The sequence below is a fragment of the Monomorium pharaonis genome, chromosome 11 (genome assembly GCF_013373865.1).
Source record: "Monomorium pharaonis isolate MP-MQ-018 chromosome 11, ASM1337386v2, whole genome shotgun sequence".
Taxonomy (NCBI): domain Eukaryota; kingdom Metazoa; phylum Arthropoda; class Insecta; order Hymenoptera; family Formicidae; genus Monomorium; species Monomorium pharaonis.
This window is the reverse complement of record NC_050477.1, coordinates 16,732,013-16,753,255: the sequence shown is the minus strand read 5'-3', so window position 1 is coordinate 16,753,255 and position 21,243 is coordinate 16,732,013. Positions and strand designations below refer to the sequence as shown.

Sequence of the window (21,243 nt, the reverse complement as noted above, 5' to 3'; positions counted from 1 at the left end):
CCTGTTAGTTGTAATTTCCCACTCAACAATGTAATTGTAATATAACATGTGTGTTATATTGCAATTATATTATTGAGTGGGAAATTACAACTAACAAGCACGTTACATGTAACTTTGTGTTTGCTGGGTTATAAGTCACTGAAAATCTGTCGTAATTAATAATGCAATTAAAGGTAGAAGAAACTGTAAGTTTTCTATGGTTATAAAAGAAAATCTTTCGTTATGTTAACAATACATAATATTGAACATTAATTTTTAAGCATAATTATCGTAGCATCGCGCCTAAGCTATTGTGAAATCGTTACATCAAGAGGGAATATTTTTTTGTGTTATTACAAAGAGTATAACATACTATGGATAAGTATTTCGCGCATTTTAATATGACACCTCTCTCTCCCTCTCTCCCTCTCTCTCTCTCTCTCTCTTTCTCTCTCTCTCTCTCTCTCTCTCTCTCTCTCTCTCTCTCTCTCTCTCTCTCTCTCTCTCTCTCTCTCTCTCTCTCTCTCTCTCTCTCTCTCTCTCTCTCTCTCTCTCTTTCTCTCTCTCTCTCTCTCTCTCTCTTTCCCTCTCAAGCACTACGTAGTACACAAATACAATAAATATTACCACGTTTAACAACATCTTTAGTTTGTACTATTCTACTTTCATTATGTGTAATTTGAATAAAATTTTAACAATTATCATTTCTTTATATTTTTAGTGTTACACACGATCAAAAAAAAAATTATCAAAAATTATCACTAAAACTGCGATAAATAATCAGCACAATACTTTCTTTCTGAGTGTCGTATCGTGTTTAATGTTAAAAATGTTAAAAAATAGTAATCTTGTTAAAAAAATTTTATGACATTTAATGAAACTCTAATAATATTGATTGGAACTGTTGTTAAAAATGACGTTTATCGTGTTTCTGTAAATACTTTAAAGGAAAAGATATTCCTGCTAAATTACAAAGTATAAAAGTACAAAGTTCAATTTTACATACGAATCAAGAGTAAATAAAAAATTTAATAATGAATAAAAGAATTCAGAGTTTCTTCTACCTTTAATTGCGTTATTTAATTACGACAGATTTTCAGTGACTTATAATGTATTAACGATAGAAGAAATTCGAAGTTCTCTATCATATACAAGAGAAAATCATTTCTAGTTAACCATACTAACGATACTTGACATAACATTGATCTCTAATTACCTATAATTACCGTAGAAATTGTATCGAATAATTTATCCTGAAGTCGTTAGATCAAACGTGAATATTTTTCTATCGTGTTATTTTACAAAAAGTGCATATTAGAGATAGTATTTCGTGCATTTCGTAATTTTCTAATAAGATGGTTACGAAAAGAGAATGTATAAAGATTCAATCGTGATAAATCTTTGTTAATTTAATATTCCATAAAAAACGATGAGAGAATTTGATGCGGCAAATATTATATTATTTGCAGGTTCCATACGTTTCCATCGCTTTCTCTCTTTCGACTTTCTTATTTACAAAAGTTTGTTACGATTTAAATTTGTTCTATTTTTATTAATAATTCATAATCTCGTCATGTAATCGCAAGTGTGCGTAGCAGCCATCGACGCAAGCTTAGGCGCGGTGCGGCGAGACGTGGGAACGACGACGACGCCACGCTTCTCCTTCTTTCCCCCGCCGCCGCCGGCAGCCAATGCTTGAAACAGTAGGCCGTGCTACGGCTCGAGCGGCTCGAGCCCTTCCTTCGGCGCGCAAGGCGCGCTCTCATTCGCATAATTTAAAAAATTTATATCTCGATTATTAGCAGACCAAACCCACAACAATATTGAACTTTTATGTTCATCTCGATCCCATCTACCTTTTTATAAACAGTGACCAGTATGCTCTGGGACTCCCTGTATATGGTTTATATTTCATGAAAGTGTCTAAAAATTCGTGACTCAAAGGGTTAAATAAGCGGGAGCGTTCCAGATGCTCACAGTAATAAACGGACACAGCAGGCTGAGTAAAACAGACACAGTAATAAACGGACACAGTAACAAACGGACACAGTAACAAATGGATACAGTAACAAACGGACACAGACCAAATGCGCACGGACCAAATGCACACGGACCAAATGCGCACACTGCACATGCGCACATTGCACGTGCGCACGGACCAAATGCAATCCATGTATGTACATTGCAAGCAAAGTCCACATAGGTTAGTGACTTGAACGGGATGGGTGCGGGAGGGGGACCGAAGGCCCCCTTTGCACCTCCCCCGTGTGCGTGTGCGTGTGCGTGTGCGTGTGCGTGTGCGTGTGCGTGCGTGCGTGCGTGCGTGCGTGCGTGCGTGCGTGCGTGCGTGCGTGCGTGCGTGCGTGCGTGCGTGCGTGCGTGCGTGCGTGCGTGTGTGTGTGTGTGTGCAAAGCATTCACTGCATCACATGGGTTTGCGACTTTCCGTGTGTGCATTTGGTCCGTGCGCATGTACAGTGTGCGCATTTGGTCTGTGTCCGTTTCGTACTGCGTCCCTTTCGCTCTGTGCGCAATTGGTCTGTGTCTGTTTGTTACTGTGTCCGTTTCGCACTGTGTCCGTTTATTACTGTGTCCGTTTGGTCTGTGTCCATTTTACACAGCTTGCTGTGTCCGTTTATTACTGTACGCATCTGGGACTCACTCAAATAAACGTATTCGTTCGCTATTATGTGATTTTTTCCAGGTAAATATATACAGTTATAGGATTTTATTTTTTTTGACGTTTTTTATTATTTTTTCCAGGAAATTTTTTTCAACCAGCCTTTCTTAAGGTTATAATATATAACTATTACTTTTTTTTTTTTTCAGGTCAACTTTGCAAGCATTCTCTTCAAGAATTTCTTTTCCAGCAAACACAGAATATAAATGTTATGCAACACAAGAGTAACAGGCAATATTACGCCTATTATATATTATTAATGTTAAAACGATATAACCCACACAGCACACTTTATCCTAGGGATGTCCCTGGGATGTCATTTTGGGATATCGCAATATCGTTGGATATCCGTGGACCTTCTGCGATATCCGAGGGATATCCAAGGGATGCACAAATGTCCACCGATTTGACATCCTGTAGATATCTCAAACGATATCCAGAGGATGTCCAAGGGATTTCCTGAGATATCGTAATATACCCTAGTGAAAAAATTTGTCAGAATTAAAAAAATTTTTTTCAGGATTTCTGATAAATGTTTCGATTTTTTTATAATTGAAACGTTTCTCGAAAAAACTTTAAAAATAAAAAATTTTGATTAATTTAAAAAATTTTTGAATATTTCTAAGTATTTTTGAGAGTTTCTAAGAATTGAAAAAAACTTGAATAAAAAATAAAAAATTTTAATTATTTTTACGGCAATTTTGTAAGAGAATGAAGACTATAATATAACATGTTTTAGCCAAGCCGTCGTACCTGTTAAAGTATGTTTAATAGTTTAATATCTCTATACCTGAAAAAACGGTCACCCATCCAAGTGTCAACCCTCGCCGATGTCGCTTGACTTCGAAGACCGTACGCATTCTAACGCTTCGTGGTGATCCATAAACACTTCTTGTTTATGGATTCATATTTGTTACAGATCATTACAATAGATGTTGTCAGAAGGATGAAACATGTATAGTTAATTTATATTTTTATAAATAAATATGAAGTTTTACCATTTTTTTTACTTTTTTTACTATTTTTATATATGCGCGCAAAATAGTATGTAGACTAACTTATTAAAAAATCTGTTTTTGCTCTGTTTGTATAAAATAAAAAAATTTTTTTAATGTCATTTTTTATAATTTTTTAGTATATGTGGCATATTATTAATATGCCACATTGTTTCCATAAGTGTATTTTCTTTATGTTCTGACGTTTTAATCTACGTTTCTTAAAGATTTAATTTACACTTCTGTCACTCTTTTGTTACACTTCTGTCACTCTTTTGTTTACATTATAATTAACTTTCCCTTTACACTTGATTTATGCTCCATTAATTGTAGAGATAAAAAAGATATGATGGGATATTATTTTGATGTAATAGGATATCGTAAGATATTAATGAATATCTTACAATATCTTATAATATTTTAAGATATTTTTTGGGATATCGAAATATATTAATAAGATATCATATGATATCTTAAGATATTTTACGATATTTTAAGATATTTTTGTAGGATATCCCGGGAGCTACTCATTGAGATATCCGTGGGATCGCCTTCGTCTGTCTGGGATAATTTGGGATATCCTCAGGATAAAGTGTGCTGTGTGGGGACTCATTAGTTAACATTCTGACATTATAATATTATCTTTTAGAAGTCTCTTTATGTTATTATATTCAGAAACAGGATAATTTAAGAGATTTTTTTGACTACATATTGTTCCATGACGTCAAAATACGGTACATTTTATGACGTCAGAAATTTGTGACATTCGACCGTCATTTTAACGTCATAAGGACGTTATTTCGTGACGTCAAGAATAGTCAGTAAATGACCATTTTGGGACGTCAAAATAACGTGAGCTTACTACCTGGGCTTTTGTTTTATTGTCACATTCATGTTTAATTATAATAGAATAAAATATTATCCTGTTACAGATTAAATAAACCGGAAAATAGGTTATGTATATGCTTTCCACGCATCCAAGCCACATACGTAATTGCTATGCGTGAAAAGTTTCACGCGAAATCTAGATAAGTGAAAAATGAAAAGGGAAAAGGAAAAATGAAAAGTGAAAAGTGAAAAATGAAAAGTGAAAAGTGAAAAGGTTCACGTGAAAGTTCATGATCAATACCCTGACGACATGTACGTACGCTCCTATTTTGGGCGGCGGTAAAGACCCTCACACATGAATTGACATAACCGTAACAGTAAGGTTTCAACCAATCACGTACTTGAATTAGCCGGTTACGGCAGGTTACGGTTATGGTCGCTCAATCCGATGCGTCAAAACCTTACGTTATGATTATGTCAATTCATGTGTGAGAATCTTAACACGAACCTCTCATTTATCATATTTGGTCCCGTGGCTATGCTAAATGAGAGGTCCGACTGTATACGCATATTGTAAGGCTAATATTTCATGTGTATGACAAGCTGTTTGAACGTTCTTGATTGGTCATAGACTAGAGAGATTTTCGAGTCTCTAGAAATGCTCTATCTTATTGCCAATCAAAAAGTCTAATTAACTTGTCGTACAACACATGAAATATTAGCCTAAGATTGCAAAGCCATTACTTCCACTTCTACGGAATGTTTAGAAATGCTTTTTATTATCAATCATAATAGTATATTAGTAATAGTGTTTTGTATATCTGATAATAGTAAATATTTCTAAATGTTCTGCAGAAGTGAAAATGAGAATAATTTGTATTCTCGCATTTGTATTCTCGCAATGCAATTTTTGCATGCAGCATAATCTACAAACTACCATTCGCATGTACATACAAATTGCTACAAATTAAAGAATCCAAAAAATATATTGATAATAATACATTCCAAGTAACACTTATTTGAAATATTTGCAATTAATATTAATATTAAAAATATTTACCTTCGATGAAAAGATTGAACGTTTCGAAGATTGCACGGAGCACACGGCACAAAGCACGGATGTACGCGGCAGGCACGAAGCATTTGAATTGTAAATGTTATATTCATGTTATTATATTTATAATATAACATAAATATAACATCTCTACATAACACGTTGTATAACAGCAAGATAACACTAACATAAAATGTCTTATATTACGTGTCACGCTTAAGTTATATTGCTGTTATAGTAATAATAACTAGTGAATAACACGACCATAAAACAGTTATAAAACATAATTACATTGTAGTAAAAGAGGAAATTCCCACACAGCACACTTTATCCTGAGGATATCCCAAATTATCCCAGACAGACGAAGGCGATCCCACGGATATCTCAATGAGTAGCTCCCGGGATATCCTACAAAAATATCTTAAAATATCGTAAAATATCTTAAGATATCATATGATATCTTATTAATATATTTCGATATCCCAAAAAATATCTTAAAATATTATAAGATATTGTAAGATATTCATTAATATCTTACAATATCCTATTACATCAAAATAATATCCCATCACATCTTTTTTATCTCTACAATTAATGGAGCATAAATCAAGTGGAAAGGGAAAGTTAATTATAATGTAACAAAAGAGTGACAGAAGTGTAAATTAAATCTTTAAGAAACGTAGATTAAAACGTCAGAACATAAAGAAAATACACTTATGGAAACAATGTGGCATATTAATAATATGCCACATATACTAAAAAATTATAAAAAATGACATTAAAAAAATTTTTTTATTTTATACAAACAGAGCAAAAACAAATTTTTTAATAAGTTAGTCTACATACTATTTTGCGCGCATATATAAAAATAGTAAAAAAAGTAAAAAAAATGGTAAAACTTAATATTTATTTATAAAAATATAAGTTAACTATACATGTTTCATCCTTCTGACAACATCTATTGTAATGATCTGTAACAAATATGAATCCATAAACAAGAAGTGTTTATGGATCACCACGAAGCGTTAGAATGCGTACGGTCTTCGAAGTCAAGCGACATCGGCGATGGTTGACACTTGGATGGGTGACCGTTTTTTCAGGTATAGAGATATTAAACTATTAAACATACTTTAACAGGTACGACGGCTTGGCTAAAACATGTTATATTATAGTCTTCATTCTCTTACAAAATTGCCGTAAAAATAATTAAAATTTTTTATTTTTTATTCAAGTTTTTTTCAATTCTTAGAAACTCTCAAAAATACTTAGAAATATTCAAAAATTTTTTAAATTAATCAAAATTTTTTATTTTTAAAGTTTTTCCGAGAAACGTTTTAATTATAAAAAATCGAAACATTTATCAGAAATCCTGAAAAAAATTTTTTTAATTCTGACAAATTTTTTCACTAGGGTATATTACGATATCTCAGGAAATCCCTTGGACATCCTCTAGATATCGTTTGAGATATCTACAGGATGTCAAATCGGTGGACATTTGTGCATCCCTTGGATATCCCTCGGATATCGCAGACGGTCCACGGATATCCAACGATATTGCGATATCCCAAAATGACATCCCAGGGACATCCCTAGGATAAAGTATGCTGTGTGGGTCGTTTTTTGAGAAAAGAAAGATATCATGAAACTGATATCTAAAAGATTTCTTAAATCGGATATCTTTAAACTGCAAGTAGAGAAAAATAAAATAAAATAAAATTTTCAATTTTTTTAAATTATTTTTATCAACAGCACATACCAAATTTAAGACAAATTTTTATTAATTAATTAAATTTAAATTATATTTTTTTATTTTATTCTTACTTGCCGCTGGTAGGTTTGAACCCAAGACCTTAGGATTACGAACCTTGTTCTCTATCTGCTACGCCAATTTGACTCATCGATATGGGTACTTGTTATTGTCTACATATACCTATATGTTATAAACTGACGCAATTATATTATTTTTTATAAAAGCAATTAAATTTTGCAAAACATTAAAAATAAATAGCATTAATTTATTTACTTATTAATTTCATTGTTAAATTTATCCCATAACCTTAATAATTTGATGGAAATTGCGATCTATTTAGCACTTCGAAGCGTCCAAATGGTTAATTAGATAGTTAACTATATAGATCATACATTCTAAGAAAAATTATAGTACATTCATTATCCTGTTTTTGTATAGTACATGATGAATTTAGATTTTGTGCATTTTTTGTGCGCAGTAATTGTAGACAAACCGTTATTTTTGAAAACACCCAGTGAACACAGTAATATAGCAACAGTGTAACAGCAATGTAACCGAATATAACAGGTTACGTTACTCTGAAATTACACGTAACTTACATGTAAGTTACAATTTCCGACTCAGCAATATAACATGTTATAATTACATGTTATCTAACCGTTACACAACAGTTACAAAGAAAAATAAAATAAAATAAAAATTTCATTTTTTTTAAATTATTTTTATCAACAGCACATACTACATTTAGAATAAATTTTTATTAATTAATTAAATTTAAATTGTGTAATTTTTTATTTTATTCTTACTTGTCGCTACTAGGTTTGAACCCAGGACCTTAGGATGACGAACCTTGTACTCTACCTGCTACGCCAATTTGACTCATCTATATGGGTACTTGTTATTGTCTACATATACTTATATGTTATAAACTGACGCAACTATATTATTTTTTATAAAAGCAATTAAATTTTACAAAACATATTAAAAATAAATAGCATTAATTTATTTACTTATTAATTTCATTGTTAAATTTATCTTTTTCCATAACCTTAATAATTTGATGGAAATTGCGATCTATTTAGCACTAATCTTTGAAGCGTTCAAATGATTAATTAAATGGTTAACTATATAGATCATAATTCTAAGAAAAATTGAATAGTATACATTTATTATTCTGTTTTTGTTCAGCACATAATGAATTTCGATTTTGTGCATTTTTTGTGCGCAGTAATTGTAGACAAACCGTTATTTTTGAAAACATTATTTTTATAATAATTTTTGTTATTATCAAATAGATCTATCATTCAGGATGTTGTAATGTTGTCTGATTTCTGAGTCAACTACGACGCATCGTTCCTTAATAACATTGATACGAACGTGTTATGTTACGATTATACAATTTTTGTTGAATAACTGTAACGCCAAAACGATGTATAACAGCTATATCACTTGCGTATAACAAATATTACGTAACAGGTTATTTTCATGTCATATAGCACCTACATATCACAAGAATAACAATGTTAAATTACATGTAACTTCTATGTTATATTGCCGCTATAAAATGTGTTCACTGGGCATTATCTTTATGATAATTTTTTTTAATATCTCTCATTCAGGATGTTATATGCTGCGTTCCGATATTTACTGTCAGTACTGAAAATCTACAGTATATGTGACGTAAACTATAGATTTCAGTACTGGCAGTGAATAACGGAACGCAGCCATAGTGTTGTCTGATTTCTGAGTCAACTACGACGCGCATGGACGACTCAAAAATCGAACAGCATTGTGATATCTTTTATGAGACAATAAGCTGATATCGTTTAGCTGATATCATAAGGATAACATTTTCAATGAGATATCTCAAAGACCGCTCTTAGTAGACGTCTCTGATAAATGTTATCATTTTGACATCATTTCCAAGATATCTAAATGTTTTCTTAAAAAAGTTCTCTTAAAGTTGAATATAATATGCTTATATAATATACTTATGCCTTACGCCTTAAATCTCATTGTAGACACCACTTTAGACCATGTCTAAAATACGTCTTAATGACGTCTTTATGTCCCGATCTTGGATGCGTGCTGTCTGGGAAAATAATCGTCAGATCATGACTGAAATATGATTTCGAAATGACGTCACATCATGACGTCAATTTTAGGCCATGTAAAAAAATGGTCATTTTGACGACATATGACCAGATATGACCCCAGCTAGCCAGGCCTGTTAAAATCACATATTGTGAAAGCTTTACAGCAAGGATTGTTTCAATTTTGACAACAATTTTATGACAAGTAATTGTCTGTTGTTTGTTTTCTAAAAGTTTCGAGCAAATTTACGGCAAAAATTTTCATCACACGATGCTGCAAATAACAGAGAAAGACTTGTACATAAATATTACGTATAGAAATTACAAAATTTGTTCCGACATGATAAAATGCAAAATTTAAGCAAATAACAGAACAAACCTTGCTACACGACATGACAATAAATTTATGGCAGAAACAGGAAATCTTGTTAAGCACAGAATAACGGCAAATTAGTAGCAAGAACAAAATAAAACTTGCCGAGCATACTTTCGCAACAAAAATTGCGACAAGGTGTGTCCATAAACAGCTTATAGTTTTTGTTGGCAAGGCTTGTCGCAAATAGTATGACGCACATTTTATGCAAATAACAGGGTTGCATTATCGAGTTTTAAACTTTATTTCTATGACTTCTTCTGACTTTACTATCTATCTCGAGATGGCGCATTTCTCGTGAAAAAGATTAACTACTGGATTAATAAAAGGGGCTCGTCGAGAACAGAGAATCAAGTACGATTGCACCATTCACATTTGATTTTGGACTAATCAGTCTAATATTTCAGTCCAATAATCATTTTTGTTGATCTAAATTTCGACAATATTTGTCCTGTACTTGCCACAAATTTGCTATCATATTGTACATAGCAAGGTTTGCCTTGTTTTTGCCACAAATTTGCTATCATGCTATGTACAGCAAGGTTTACTCTATTCTTGCCACAAATTTGCTATCATATTGTGTACAGCAAGGTTTGCCTTGTTCTTGCTGCAAATTTGTTATGCTTTACTAGTAAATTTTACCCTGTTATTTGCATAAAATATGCGTCATACTATTTACAACAAGCCTTGCCAGCAAAAGCTAAGCTTAATGCGGACACACCTTGTCGTAATTTTGTTGCAAAGGTTTGCTCGAGTTTGCGGCAAACTTCGCGCAAAGTTTGCATCATTTTGCTAGCTGGGACCATTTTGGGACGTCAAAATGACGTGGGCTTGCTACCTGGGAGGAAGCTTTATTGAATTACTTAAAACACAATCCCGAATTAGTAACGGATAGAATAGATAGAAAATGCGAGAGTCGACTAAAATTGGTAATGTTATTAAAATATATATATCATATAAATAATTATTTAAGAAATAATAAATAATTATGTTAAAAAATAAATATGAATTATTTAAGAAATTGTTGGTTTTTAATATATATTTATATATGAATAACGTGTTTTAAAAGTCCGTGGTTTAATTTATTTAAAGGACATTAACAATCTGAAGTAGTAGACAGTTATTCGAAGATAGATGACAATAGTTAACATCATTTTGAATGCAATCATAGATCGACATAGATCAATACAAATTATAATACACTCAGTTATCAAAATAATTAATTCTACAGAAATAATAACGATTAAAAACATTTTTAGGCTAAATTGTGGGATGAAATTGCACAAGGCATTAATTCAATTCACGAAAGTCCTCAAAAAAGTGGTAAAGAATGGGCAAAGGTATATAATATTTGTATTATTTAGTTTTATAACATTAAATAACAAATATATTTATTATAAAACATAATTTTGTTAATATACTTTTATAGACATGGAAAGATATGAAAAACTATATTTTAAAAAAAGAAGCAAAGAGACGCAGTTACGTGCAAGGAACTGGTGGTGGTCCATCTCCTAAAATAGCTTTCTCACCTTTTGAAGAGGAAGTTTTACAATTGTTGACACCGGAGGCAGCCGGACTAGAAAACATTCCAGAAGGTGGAATTTATACAGAAGAAAATCCTATTTTAGAAGACACAATACAAATAGAAAATAATGAAGCGGAACAAGACATGCAAAATAATCATAACATGATAAATGAAGACAATAGAAATGAAGAGAATTCTGAAAATATACCATCACACAATATAGAAAAAAGAGGAAAAGTTAATACACCTAAAATAAATAATATAACACGAGGTAATATATGTTATAAAAATGTTCTTATACATATTAATACATATATGTATATATCTTACTTAAAAAATCTTATAATAAATTCTAATTTAATAAATATTAACTTTAAATTATAGGAAATATAATGCAAAAAATGTCACATGATATGTTAAAATTACAAGAAATAAAAGTAAGATTAAATAAAAAGGAAGTAAAACTTAAGAAAAAGAAATTAAAGGTACAAAAAAATATTTTATCCGAGCTAATAGAAATCAAAACAGCTTTGAAATCATGGGCTGGAACTGAGACTTTAATATGAAAAACATGAAATACTTTAAGATTCCGAAATATTTAGATAAGAATTTAAAGTTATTTTGCAACAGTTTGCACATATTGATATATATATTTTATATATGCAATATTAATCTAATTTTGAGTTACTTATATTATTTTTGTTTTATTTTTTATTATTTTATTAAAGATATTTTGATTACACACATAAATAAAATGTGATATTAGTTTTTAATAAAATATGTGTGATATTATTTTAAGTTTTTATTTTATAATATGTAAAATAATATATAAAATAATAAAATTGAATAAAATAGTGCTTATGTAAAATATCTTTGGATTATTGTCTCTCGTACGAGATTTCCTCTTGCACGCATATCTCTTGCAAGCATGTTGTCATCTTCAATATTTTCCTCTTCGAAATCATCTCTATATATTTCAGCATCAGGAACGTTATACTGTTTGGCAATGTTATGTAGTACACAAGCCACATTTACTATAAGTGCTGAAATAAAGATAATAATAAATTTCTATAGTAATTTTAAAGATATTTTTTTATAAATAAATTATATAAACAAATAACATTACCTGCAAATTCTGGAGAATAATGTAAACCTCTTTCTTTACGTAAACATCTCCAGCGCCCTTTCAATACTCCTATTGTTCTCTCTACAGAGCATCGCGCTCTAACATATGAGCATCTGTATATGACGCTCCTGGAGACCTTGGCAATTGATTTAACTTTGGCGTCATTAAAAAAGGTAACAATGGATATCCTGAATCTCCTAAAAAAGAAAACAAGTTCAAAAATTAAGAAATATCTATATACCTACATAATAAATATAAATCTTATGTCAGTAAAAAATTTGTGAAAAATTATATAAACTATATGTATACGCGTACGCGCGCGTGCGCGTGTGTGTGTGTGTTGATGGAGAGGCCTTACCCAACAACCATACATTTCTCCTTCCATTTTTATATTGGTCTAACATGTGTCTTGATAACCGAGCTGAATTCCAAACCCTGGCATCATGTGTCCGACCTCCATGATTTGCTACTACTGCTAATATTATGCCATTGTAATCACTAACCTAAAATGTAAAATTTTAAAAATTAACAATAGAAATTTTTAATATTTATATTTATATATATCTTAAATAAACAAGAAAATTGTGTGAGGCTTTACTTGCTCTCTATTATAAAAGATCTTTTACATTTAAATAATATATTATATAGATAATATTTGGAGGATTTATTATAGATTATTACTTTGGAGTTGTAAAGATCCCAGTGAACACAGTAATATAGCAGCAGTGTAACAGCAATGTAACCGAATATAACAGGTTACGTTACTCTGAAATTACACGTAACTTACATGTAAGTTACAATTTCCGACTCAGCAATATAACATATATGTTATAATTACATGTTATCTAACCGTTACACAACAGTTACAAAGAAAAATAAAATAAAATAAAAATTTCATTTTTTTGAAATTATTTTTATCAACAGCACATACTACATTTAGAATAAATTTTTATTAATTAATTAAATTTAAATTGTTATTTTTTATTTTATTCTTACTTGCCGCTGCTAGGTTTAAACCCGGGACTTTAAGATTACGAACCTTGTACTCTACCTGCTACGCCAATTTGACTCATCCCCACACAGCACACTTTATCCTGAGGATATCCCAAATTATCCCAGACAGACGAAGGTGATCTCACGGATATCTCAATGAGTAGCTCCCCGGATATCCCACAAAAATATTTTAAAATATCGTAAAATATCTTAAGATATCATATGATATCCCATTAATATATTTCGATATCCCTCAAAAATATCTTAAAATATTATAAAATATTGTAAGATATTCTATAATATCTTACGATATCCTATTACATCCAGATAATATTCTATCATATCTTTTATCTCTACAATTAATAGAGCGTAAATCAAGTGTAAAGGAAAAGTGAATTATAATGTAATAAAAAAGTGACAAAAGCATTAATTAAATCTCTAAGAAACGTAAATTAAAACAAAACATAAAGAAAGTACACTTATCGAAACAATGTGGTATATATTAATAATACTAAAAAATTATAAAAAATGACATTAAAACATTTTTGTGACTTTATACAAACAAAGCAAAACCAAACTTTTTAATAAATTATTCCACATGCTATTTTGCACGCATATGTAAAAATGAATAAAAAACTAAATCTTCATATTTATTCATAAAAATATAAGTTAACTATACATATTTCATCCTTTTTATAACATCTATTGTAATGATCTATAACAAATATGTATGCATAGACAAGAAGTGTTCATGGATTATCACGTGGCGTTAGGATGCGTACGGTCTTCGAAGTCAAGCAACGTCGGCGATGGTTGACACTTGGATGGGTGACCGTTTTTTCAGATATAAAGATTAAACATGCTTTAACGGATACCACTATGGCTTGACTGAAACATATTGTTATTTTTCCTCTTACAAGATTACCGTAAAAATAATTAGAATTTTTTATTTTTTGTTAAAGTTTTTTTCAATTCTTAGAAACTCTCAAAAATACTTAGAAATATTCAAAAATTTTCTAAATTAATCAAAATTTTTCATTTTTAAAGTTTTTCCGAGAAACGTTGCAATTCTTATAAAAAATCGGAATATTTATCAGAAATCCTGAAAAAAATTTTTTTAATTCTGACAAATTTTTTCACTAGATATATTATGATATCTCAGGAAATCCCTTGGACATCCTCTGGATATCGTTTAAGATATCTACAGGATGTCAAATCGGTGGACATTTGTGCATCCCTTGGATATCCCTTGGATATCGCAGATGGTCCACGGATATCCAACGATATTGCGATATCCCAAAATGACATCCCAGGGACATCCCTCGATATGGGTACTTGTTATTGTCTACATATACCTATATGTAAACTGACGCGACTATATTATTTTTTATAAAAGCAATTAAATTTTGCAAAACATATTAAAAATAAATAGCATTAATTTATTTACTTATTAATTTCATTGTTAAATTTATCTTTTTCCATAACCTTAATAATTTGATGGAAATTGCGATCTATTTAGCATTAATCTTTGAAGCGTTCAAATGATTAATTAGATGGTTAACTATATAGATCATAATTCTAAGAAAAATTGAATAATATACATTTATTATTCTGTTTTTGTTCAGCACATGATGAATTTAGATTTTGTGCATTTTTTGTGCGCAGTATAAATTGTAGACAAACCGTTATTTTTGGAAACATTATCTTTATAATAATTTTTTTTATTATTAAATAGATCTGTCATTCAGGATGTTATAATGTCTGATTTCTGAGTCAACTACGACGCATCGTTCCGTAATAACATTGATACGAACGTGTTATGTTACGATTATACAATTTTTGTTGAATAACTGTAACGCCAAAACGATGTATAACAGCTATATCACTTGCGTATAACAAATATTACGTAACAGGTTATTTCCATGTCATAGCACCTACATATCACAAGAATAACAATGTTAAATTACATGTAACTTCCATGTTATATTGCCACTATAAAATGTGTTCACTGGGATGTTTCCAATTATTTTATATATTATTAAAATTGTATCTTTCCATGCTACAATGTTATGTCGCTCCTTGCTGTGTTTATTTTTTATTAATGTTATTTAATTAAATTTTTACTTACTATCATGACATTTAAAGAATGATATAGTTTTCGGTTTATATATAAATGTTCTCCTCTCTTATCAGGTGGCCATATCGCAATATGTGTTCCATCAATGGCTCCTATTACATTTGGGAAATTGGAATTAATCCAGAATCTGAAATATAATCATATATTTTAATGTTTATAATATAAGACATTTCTGAAGTTATAAATAATCATAATAAAAATTGAACAACAAAGAATAAAAAACTGTTTTAATGTTTACAAAATAAAAAATAAGTTTGTTAATATTAATTTAATATTAGTTTAAATTGATAATAAATTGTAAGCTACTAACTGTTGTTGGATTGCTTCAATTTCATTAGCTTGCACAGGAAACTTTATACATTAATTGTGGCATTATGGCATTTATCGCATATGCTATTCGCGTATCAAATAGTAAATAACTAGTGAATGTGTTTAATCATTGGCTGATCAGCTTAAATTCACTACTTGATACGCGTATCAAGTACTCGGTGTAAACTAGGGCATTGGCTCCACGAACAGGGGCTCGATTCTTGAATTCATTTGCAAGAGAAACGTATTCGCAAATTCTGTTCTTACAGAAAAGTTGAAAATTTATTGGCTATCGTATGACTTTTAACCAATAAACTTGCAACTTTTCTGTTAGAGCGGGTATTTGCGCATACGTTTTCTTGCGAATGAATTCAAGAATCGAGCCCCAGTTCAGATAGCGTTAGCGTTTGTAGCGTTAATAGTGTTCTAGTTTACACCGAGCACTTGGTACGCGTATCAAGTAGTGAATTTAAGCTGATCAGCCAATGATTAAACACATTCACTAGTTATTTACTTTTTGATACGCGTACCAAGTGCTCGGTGTAAACTAGAGCATAGTCTCCCCGAACGTACCCTATAATTCACTTTTCCTTTACACTTGATTTACGCTCTATTAATTGTAGAGATAAAAGATATGATGGGATATTATCTGGATGTAATAGAATATTGTAAGATATTATAGAATATCTTACAATATCTTATAATATTTTAAGATATTTTTGGGGGATGTCGAAATATATTAATGGGACATCATATGATATCTTAAGATATTTTACGATATTTTAAAATATTTTTGTAGGATATCCCGGGAGCTACTCATTGAAATATCCATGGGATCGCCTTCGTCTGTCTGGGATAATTTAAGATATCCTCAGAATAAAGTGTGCTGTGTGGGTATTATTAAACAAAGAAAAAACATTATCTTGAATTGACTGATAAATTTTGGTTATATAAAATATATGCATACGTTATCGCGCCTGACATAATTGGCTTGTTCTTTTTCGCTACACTGCTGCACTGGTGCAACAGGGTAGAGTAAGACAAATATTTTTTTTCTCATTCTAACTTATTGCACCAGTGCAGCAGTGCAGCGAAAAAGAACAGGCCTAATATTTTATTGCTATTTGCACTAAATGCACCCATTTGATCGGTCTCCAACTACTCCCAGCTCCCAGCTGGGAGAAAATAACAAACGCAGCGTTGGAAATTCTCAATACTACCAACTTAACTTTTTCTCCCAGCACCAGCGAAAGCTATTTTCGAACGCACCCAGAATGTGATTCTTGCATTGGCAAGTACGTATGTACGGACCTGATACAGACGACTGCGCCTGAAGTACACGCAGCGACTGTGATCACGTGGTATACTAAAACGGAGGTTTTTGGTATGCTAAATGGGAGGTTATGCTAAATGAGAGTATACTAAATGGGAGGTCCGACTGTATTCTGCATACGGCTTCTGCATGTAGAATGTACCACGCAATTTACATTGATTAACTGCAATAAATTAAAATTTTCCTAAGCAATCATAATGCGTTATAGCTCGTATTAGATAACAGTAGTAACAAATTATTTTTTCTACTGTCAAATCTTGGTACTCAGATATTAATAATATTTCTGTTTGTGTAAATTTGTATACTTTTTTTAACTTAAAAAATTGTGAGCCGACGGGATTTTCTCAGACTTATACATACAAATACAGTTCTTCCTTTGTTATTATTCAGATTCGAATACTGGCTAATGTGATTTTTTTGTAACCAATTAATTTTCTGCAACGATTCTAAATAAATACTTATCAACATTAAGTAATTAAAAAATTGTCAATTTTTAATAGAGTAAATTTAATATTCTAATGAAAAAACTATTATAAGTTTGACAAACTCCAGCAACGAGCAATTTATCAAGTTGAGGAAAGAATAAAAATTCACACAAGGAGAAATATTATTTGATTATGCTGTGTAAAAGCTGCATGCTTGTGCATAATACAATTGATCAAACGATGAATTAAAAGACTCGCTTTTTATTACTCGATCTTGATTTTCGTCATCAGATGTCTAGAATCATTTCTTAATATTACCGAACACTCATTTGTATGATCATGAAAAGGTATTCGGTAACAGAATATACATATATATATATAACAATTATGTAAATTTTTTAATACAATATATATTTAAATTTTCAGATTTTCTTGTGAAGGGTATACTATTATTGAGTTAATCTCAAACTTATACTGAACTCAGGACTTATACTGAATTGATTACTGATACTGCAGCGACGCTATCACTACATTTATTATCACAAAGTTGAAGTATTGTGCACAATATATATTGTAAGTATTATATTAATCTTTTATTATAAATTATTTATTAATTAAAGCCAATATTCATAGTCCATTTTTTTTAAATATAAATTCCTGCATTGCGAGAATACAAATTATTCTCATTTTTACTTCTGCAGAACATTTAAAAATATTTACTATTATCAGATATACAAAACACTATTACTAATATACTATAAATATGATTGATAATGAAAAGTATTTCTAAACATTCCGTAGAAGTGAAAGTAATGGCTTTGCAATCCTACAATATGCATATATTCCGCATATAAAATGTACCACGCATTTTACATTGATTAACTGCAATAAATTAAAATTTTCGAATTTGTACTTTACACTTCATTAAAGTTATGAGAAGTAAGTTATTAACACTAATAAATTTAAGTATTTCTACAAGATATTTATAATAATCTAGTTTATGTGTCCTTGTTTTAGGATAGGTGACTTCACAATATGTCACTTTAACAGAATCGGATTTTGATAATATCGTAGCAGAATGGCTGCGTTTTGCTAAACAACTTAAAAGCAGAGAAACTGAACAAACAAATAGAAAAGCTGAAGAACGTATTATTTAGGAATAAATTTGAAGGAAATACTTTTTGACGAAGAGTACCTGCTCAGTAGCTAACAGACTGTAAAGAAAAATCTTACAATATTTCAAAAAGTATGCATGTCCAACGTTTAACAAATCTTAGTAATACATTTTTTTGATTCTTAGATAGTAAATCAAATAGATTGTACTTGCTATATCGATTAATGCAGTAAGTGCCATTTATAGATAGCAAAATCTGCATCGATAGAGTCTCTTTGAGATGAACCGGTGGGTGCTGGGACCATCATCCGTGGATGACAAAGTCCGCACCGGTAGTCTTTTCGAGACGAATTGGTAGGTGTTGGGATTGCTATCCATGAATGGCGGATTTCACATCTGTGGAATTATTTTGATTTATCAAAGTATTTCTGTATTACGATTAAATTTACAAAATATATTTTCGTTATTATATTATGGTTTTCTTACTTTTTGAATTTTATCTCACGGCATCTAAATTTTTGCGATTGAATTTATGAATAAATCATGCGAGAAAAAGCAAACAAAAAGATTAGCGAGGACTAATGCATACATTTTGAAATATTGTGAGATTTGGTCGCAAATATTTACAACAAACGAAAAGTTCGCGAGTAATGCGATGTTTTTTTTCTTGTGCAACACTTTTTGCGTCGTAAAAGCTGTCGACATTTTGTGCAGTTGTCGCGCAAATATTTTATAATGTAGTGGTGTAGTGAATCCTTGTTTTTTGATAAAATTTTATTTTTAATAGGCTCTACATTGTACCGGCAAAACTGCAATCACAATTTAATGCCTTTGTGTTACTTGTGTACTTTTTTGCAAGCCGAGAAAACTGCTGCTGTGTTTTTTTCCTTATACAACATCTTTTGCGACGGAGAAACTGCCGAAGTTTTGTAGAACTGCGTCCAAAAAAGTCTTATTTTATGTTAATGTAGTATACCTGCGTTTAGTATACCTGCGTTTTAAGTAAAATTTTGTTTTTAATAGCTCTACATAGTAGCATTAAAATTGTACAATTAATTTTCTCGCTCTGCGAAAAACAATCAAAGTGAATTAAATTTTGATTGCACAGTTGCTAATGCTAATATGTTTTTTCTTATGCGACACTTTTTGCAACGGAGAAACTATTTTTCGATATTCTGTATAACTATCGTGCCTAAAAATGTCCTATTTTACAATAATAGAACGTAGTGTATCCTTTTGCTGTGCACATCCTGTGTCCGTTTTGCACTGTGTCCGTTTTGCACTGTGTCCGTTTCGCACTGTGTCCGTTTATTACTGTGTCCGTTTGGTCTGTGTCCGTTTATTACTGTGTCCGTTTCACTCAGCTTGCTGTGTCCGTTTATTACTGTGCGCATCTGGGACTCACTCTACCAAATTAAGACATAATAGTAACGTCATTTTTTGACCTATTAATTACGTCAGTCATTCATCTATCCTACAACGTATTTCCGACGTCATATTCTTGACTAATTAATAACGTCAGTTAATCCAGCTAGCCAGGCCTGTTAAAATCATATATCGTGAAAGCTTTACAGCAAGGATTGTTTCGATTTTGACAACAATTTTATGACAAGTAATTGTCTGTTGCTTTGTTTTCTAAAAGTTTCGAGCAAATTTACGGCAAAAGTTTTCGTCACACGATGCTGCAAATAACAGACAGAGACTTGTACATAAATATTACGTAGAGAATTTACAAGATTTGCTCCGACACGATAAAATGCAAAATTTAAGCAAATAACAGCAGACCTTGCTACACGACATGACAATAAATTTATGGCAGGAACAGGAAATCTTGTTAAGCACAGAATAACGGCAAATTAGTAGCAAGAACAAATAAAACTTGCCAAGCACATTTTTGCAACAAAATTGCGACAAGGTGTGTCCGTAAACAGCTTAGTTTTTGCTGGCAAGGCTTGTCGCAAATAGTATAACGCATATTTTATGCAAAACAGGGCTGGATTATCGGGTTTTAAACTTTATTTCTGGGTGACTTTACTATCTATCTCGAGATAGCGCATTTCTCGTGAAAAAGATTTATCTACTGGATTAATAAAAGGGGCTCGTCGAGAACAGAGAATCAAGTACGATTGCACCATTCACATATGATATTGGACTAATCAGTCCAATATTTCATTTTTGTTGATCTTAATTTCGACAAGATTTGTCCTGTTCTTGGCACAAATTTGCTATCATATTGTGCATGGCAAGGTTTGTCTTGTTTTTGCCACAAATTTGCTATCATGCTATGTACAGCAAGGTTTGCTCTATTCTTGTCACAAATTTGCTATCATATTGTGTACAGCAAGGTTTGCCTTGTTCTTGCTGCAAATTTGTTGTTATGCTTTTCTAGCAAATTTTACCCTGTTATTTGCATAAAATATGCGTCATACTATTTACAACAAGCCTTGCCAGCAAAAGCTAAGCTTAATGCGGACACACCTTGTCATAATTTTGCTGTAAAGGTTTGCTCGAGTTTGTGGCAAACTTC

The 21,243-nt window shown here is 31.1% G+C and overlaps 2 protein-coding genes and 1 long non-coding RNA gene across 4 annotated transcripts in view; all 3 read left to right on the top strand.

The window, feature by feature from the left end:
- The window catches only part of LOC105835407, a 56,318-nt gene extending 45,227 nt beyond the window's left edge, over positions 1–11,091 (top strand). Inside the window, exon 4 of the mRNA XM_036293544.1 lies at positions 11,011–11,091. Coding sequence (XP_036149437.1) covers positions 11,011–11,015 — 5 coding nt within the window. The 3' untranslated portion in view covers positions 11,016–11,091. The remainder of the gene's footprint in view (positions 1–11,010) is intronic.
- A 91-nt stretch (positions 11,092–11,182) lies between these two features.
- On the top strand, positions 11,183–11,997 carry LOC118647847. The gene is made up of 2 exons (XM_036293545.1): positions 11,183–11,550; positions 11,664–11,997. The coding sequence occupies exons 1-2, from the start codon at positions 11,193–11,195 to the stop codon at positions 11,843–11,845; spliced, it is 540 nt and encodes a 179-aa protein (XP_036149438.1). The 5' UTR covers positions 11,183–11,192; the 3' UTR covers positions 11,846–11,997.
- Positions 11,998–17,177: 5,180 nt separating this feature from the next.
- LOC105834824 lies at positions 17,178–19,928 on the top strand. Of its 2 annotated transcripts, XR_001138924.3 has the most exons (4): positions 17,178–17,949; positions 18,029–18,175; positions 18,404–18,541; positions 18,620–19,928. It is a non-coding gene; the product is annotated as an uncharacterized LOC105834824 (long non-coding RNA). The 2 variants fall into 2 exon arrangements; XR_001138925.3 differs by lacking the exon at positions 18,404–18,541 and having other exon boundaries at positions 17,191–17,949.
- The last annotated feature ends 1,315 nt before the right edge of the window (positions 19,929–21,243 follow it).